Source organism: Raphanus sativus, chromosome 6, assembly GCF_000801105.2.
Source record: "Raphanus sativus cultivar WK10039 chromosome 6, ASM80110v3, whole genome shotgun sequence".
In the NCBI taxonomy this organism is placed as follows: domain Eukaryota; kingdom Viridiplantae; phylum Streptophyta; class Magnoliopsida; order Brassicales; family Brassicaceae; genus Raphanus; species Raphanus sativus.
The window spans coordinates 10,419,193-10,423,074 of record NC_079516.1 but is presented as its reverse complement, the minus strand read 5'-3'; the positions used below and the strand labels follow the sequence as shown (position 1 = coordinate 10,423,074).

Genomic DNA, 3,882 nt, shown 5'->3' with positions numbered 1-3,882 from the left:
TTAATGCTTTGAGCTAAGGATCACAAATTATAATCCCTTGAGACAAGATAATCACTCTTAGAGTTCTAAAAGTTTAATCTTCTCTTTCTTAACCAAACCATACTCCCAAAGATAAAGTCAACAACACTCACCACCCAATCCTAAATGCTAGACAAAGGTGTGTCTAATCTAGCTAGAATGGAGACTAAGCATTGTCGATCCCGATACTCTCAACATTATGCACATGCAAAGCTTTCTAAAAAGGCCTCACTCAACAATCAATGATGGCTTGAAAGAAAGCTTGGGTTCAAGGTATGGAGTACCACTTGAAATTGTCAAAAAGATCGGTCAAAAAGGATGAGACAATTCAAGTGTGTATAAGCCATGACTCAGCACACAAAGGACCATAAGCAAGAGACATTGAGTTTAAATAAGACAGGAGCAATCTTCAAAGAGAGAGTTTCAAACAATGCAATGAGTTTCAAGAAGAGAATTCAAGGCACAAAGTCTACAAGCTATCAAGAGAATGCTCAATCTAATTGTCATGATTACAAAGGTTGCCAAAATGAGAACTTAGCATGAGCATATTTACAAGGTAAAATCATCCCCTTATGCATGAATGCAACCTATATGAATGCTTCTAGACTCAATCCTAAAATGCAAATGATGCAACTAAATGCTTATTTTTGTGTTTTTCAAAATTTTTAAATTTTTTTTTATATGCAAATAACTATCTATAATGCATGCTAATGACAAGAAACACAAGATCATCAGCAACTTGCACCTACCCCACACTTAATTCACACAGTCTCTTGTGTGAAAAGTGGAGAGAGATGACCAAAACAAAGTCTAAATGCAAATGAAAATGGTATATACAAGAAAAGGTGAAAGAGTACCTCTATGGAGCGTGAGAAGAGGTATTGGTGTCTAAGGAGTAGAGTCTGGTCGCCTTCCTTCTTCCATGGGTCTTTAAATGAAAATCCAAAAGACATATGTACATGGATAGTCATGGGACTTCCTCCCAAGTGAGCTTGTTTTAAGTCTCTAGCTTGACTTTCCATCTTTTGGTTAGTGAGAAGGAGGGTCCTTCCCACCTTCAAGAGTGATGGTGAGGACCTGAGAGAGGAGTTCTTGAAGCTTGAGTGGATCATCTTGGAGCTGAGGGTTGATGATGGCTCTTGCACTTGAGAATGGCCTTGACTTGCCCTTACACCTGAGCTTGTACTCAATGACACCATCCTTGAGCTTCATTGGATGGAGAGTGAGAGTGTGTGAGATCATATCAAGAGATGGGGGATGAGTTTCTTGCAGCAACTTCTTCTTGCCATGAGTGGCCTCTGAGGTTCCACTCATCCCCTCCTTTTTAGCACTTTCCAAGTGCGCAACACGCAACTCTTGAGAAGTCTCTCCATTGAGACCTTTTGTCTCACAAACAACAACTTCATCTTGGGGCTTCTTATCAGCTTCTTGGCCAAAAGTGATTGTCCCACAATAGCCAGCATCCAATGGAGGTTGTAATGGGTAGGAGACAGTTTTGTTCACATTCATAAGAGTGACCTTCTTGTTGGGAAAGTCAATGCAAGCTCCAACTGTTGTGAGGAAAGGTGTGCCCAAGACCAAAGGAACTCTCTTCCCAGTCGCCATGTTAAGGACAGTGAGGTCAATGGGAATGGTGCATGCTCCAATCTTCAAAGGGAAGTCTTTAATGATACCAAGTGGGGTTGTAGAAGAGGAATCCCCAAACTGTAGTGAAGACTTGTCTGGTTCCATACTCTCAATCCCTATACTCTTCACCATCTCCATTGAGATTACATTCACACTAGCACCAGAATCAACAAGAGCATCTTTAAGAGTGAGCTGACCAAGGGAGCAAGGTAAAGTGAACATCCCTTGGTGTCCAAGCTTAGGAAGAGACTTTGGAGGGACTGGTGGGTCAAGCTGCAGTGTTGAGATGTTCAGGAGCTCTGCTATTTCTTCTTTGTGAGTGAGAATGTCCTGGATGAGCAGCATTTGGACATGAGCCTCACGCATACCCGAGATCTCTGGAAGCTTGACGCCAACATCACTTAGGTCCTTCCTGAACTTAGAGATAACCTTCTTCTGAGCTTTGGTGAGGACCCTTTGTGGAAATGGGAGTGGGACCTCATATGGTGACAGCTCAACCTCAGTGGCTTCTTCTAGCTTAACCTCTTTCAGCTTGTTGTCAGCTCTCCTCTCAACTTGTTTCTCAGCCCTAGGCTCAGCTCTCTGCAGATTTGTTGCTTCAACTTTCCTTTCAACTTGCACCTGAACCCTTTCCATAACCTTATCCACCATATGTGCTTCAGCTGTTGCTACAATCTCTGTTCCATGCAAAAGTCTTTCAATTTCATCCACCTCTTTCTCATGATCACTCAGCTCAATCTTTGAAGAAGTAGTAGAGATGACAACATTGCAAGACTCCTTGGGATTCTTATCTGGTTTCCCTAGTAGTGATCCCATTGGGCTCTTGGAAGATGATGGCATAGAGGCGACCTGACTCTCCAAAGCATTAAAGCGAGAGGCAAGTAGTAGGAACTTGTTGTTCAGCTCGGTATAGCTAGTATCAATCTTGGAGTGCACGGTTTGGAACTCATGACCAATGTCCTTTGCTAATCTAGACTGAGCATCCATTATCTGCTTGAACATTGACTCCATACTTGAATCAGGAGCTGTAGCTTGAGAAGAGTTTCCTTGAGCTTGATTGGACAGATTGTTGTTGTTCCCAAAACTAGGAGGTGTGTTTTGCCTAGGCTGGTATTTGTTGTACTGAAAGTTAGGTTCCTTCCTGTACCAAGTACCATTGTTGTTGATGAAGCAAAGCTCCTCTTGCCCTTCCAAACCATCAACCTCATTCACCTTAGGAGGGACCTCTTGACTAGGATCACCAACAAAGCTAACCTGCTCCTTCTTAGCTTGGTTTGAAAGAACCAAGTCTAACTTTTCTTGCAAGGACTTGATGTCTTTCCTTGTTTGCTGATCATCTCCTCTGTTGGCTCTATCATTCTCCTCATTGTAGACTGAATCACTCTTTGCCATGTTCTCCACCAGTTCCTCTGCATCTTGCTCGGTTCTGCCCAAGAAGAAACCATTGCTAGCTGTGTCAAGCCTGTTTCTGCAAGATGGTAGAACTCCCCTGTAAAAAGTGCTAAGCAAGCTCTCCTTGCTGAAACCATGATGAGGACACTGAGCAATGTAGCTGTTGAATCGTTCCCATGCTTCACTAAAACCTTCAAGATTCTTTTGTTGAAATCCTGAAATCTCATTCCTAAGCTTTGCAGTTCTTGAGTTAGAGAAGAACTTGGTGAGGAAGGCTTCTTTGCACTCATCCCATGTCCGGATGCTATCTCTTGAGAGACCCTTCTCCCATGTGTGAGCTTTATCTCCCAAAGAGAAAGGAAACAGCCTAAGCTTTAATGCATCTTCAGAAACACCATTAATCTTGATGGTGCCACACAACCGATCAAAGTTGTCCAAGTGATCTAGAGGATCTTCCAAAGCAAGCCCATGGTACTTGTTACTTTGGATCATGTTGATCAAGCTTGACTTGATCTCAAAGTTGTTGTTCTCCACAGCTGGTGCTCTAATGCCAGCCCTATTTCCATGGATGTTAGGCTGATCATGGGCACCAATTGCTCTAGCTTGGCGCTGTGGATGTCTTGGTCCAAGGTTGGCAGCTCCTTGACCATCTTCAGCAGCTCTATCTTGAGGCAGGTTCTCCATATCAAAACCCAACCTCTGAATGTGAGCCTGTTGCTCTTCTTCCCTTCTCCTTCTCACAATATCCCTCTCAAGTGCAGAAATGTCTTCAACAATGGAAACAAGGCTTAATGAACCTCTGCTCCTCAAGTTCATACACCTGAAAAGTCAAAGAAAGAAAGAAGG

At 42.9% G+C, this 3,882-nt stretch overlaps 1 protein-coding gene and 1 non-coding gene across 2 annotated transcripts; one reads left to right on the top strand and one right to left on the bottom strand.

Moving 5' to 3' along the window:
* Nucleotides 1–1,047: 1,047 nt before the first annotated feature.
* Nucleotides 1,048–3,852, bottom strand: LOC130495518 (uncharacterized). Its single transcript, XM_056986919.1, has 2 exons — nucleotides 2,939–3,852; nucleotides 1,048–2,785 (listed from the first exon to the last, which is right to left on the bottom strand). The coding sequence occupies exons 1-2, from the start codon at nucleotides 3,850–3,852 to the stop codon at nucleotides 1,048–1,050; spliced, it is 2,652 nt and encodes an 883-aa protein (XP_056842899.1).
* Nucleotides 3,167–3,273, top strand: LOC130497156 (small nucleolar RNA R71). Its single transcript, XR_008936167.1, has one exon. It is a non-coding gene; the product is annotated as a small nucleolar RNA R71 (small nucleolar RNA).
* Nucleotides 3,853–3,882: the final 30 nt, after the last annotated feature.

Excerpts from the sequence above, each read along its gene's own strand:
- LOC130495518 (XM_056986919.1), bottom strand. The coding sequence starts at position 3,852 with ATGAACTTGAGGAGCAGAGGTTCATTAAGCCTTGTTTCCATTGTTGAA. Across the intron at positions 2,786-2,938 it reads ATCAAGTCCTTGCAAGAAAA|GAAGGAACCTAACTTTCAGT; the intron begins GTTAGACTTGGT and ends TACTTGGTACAG.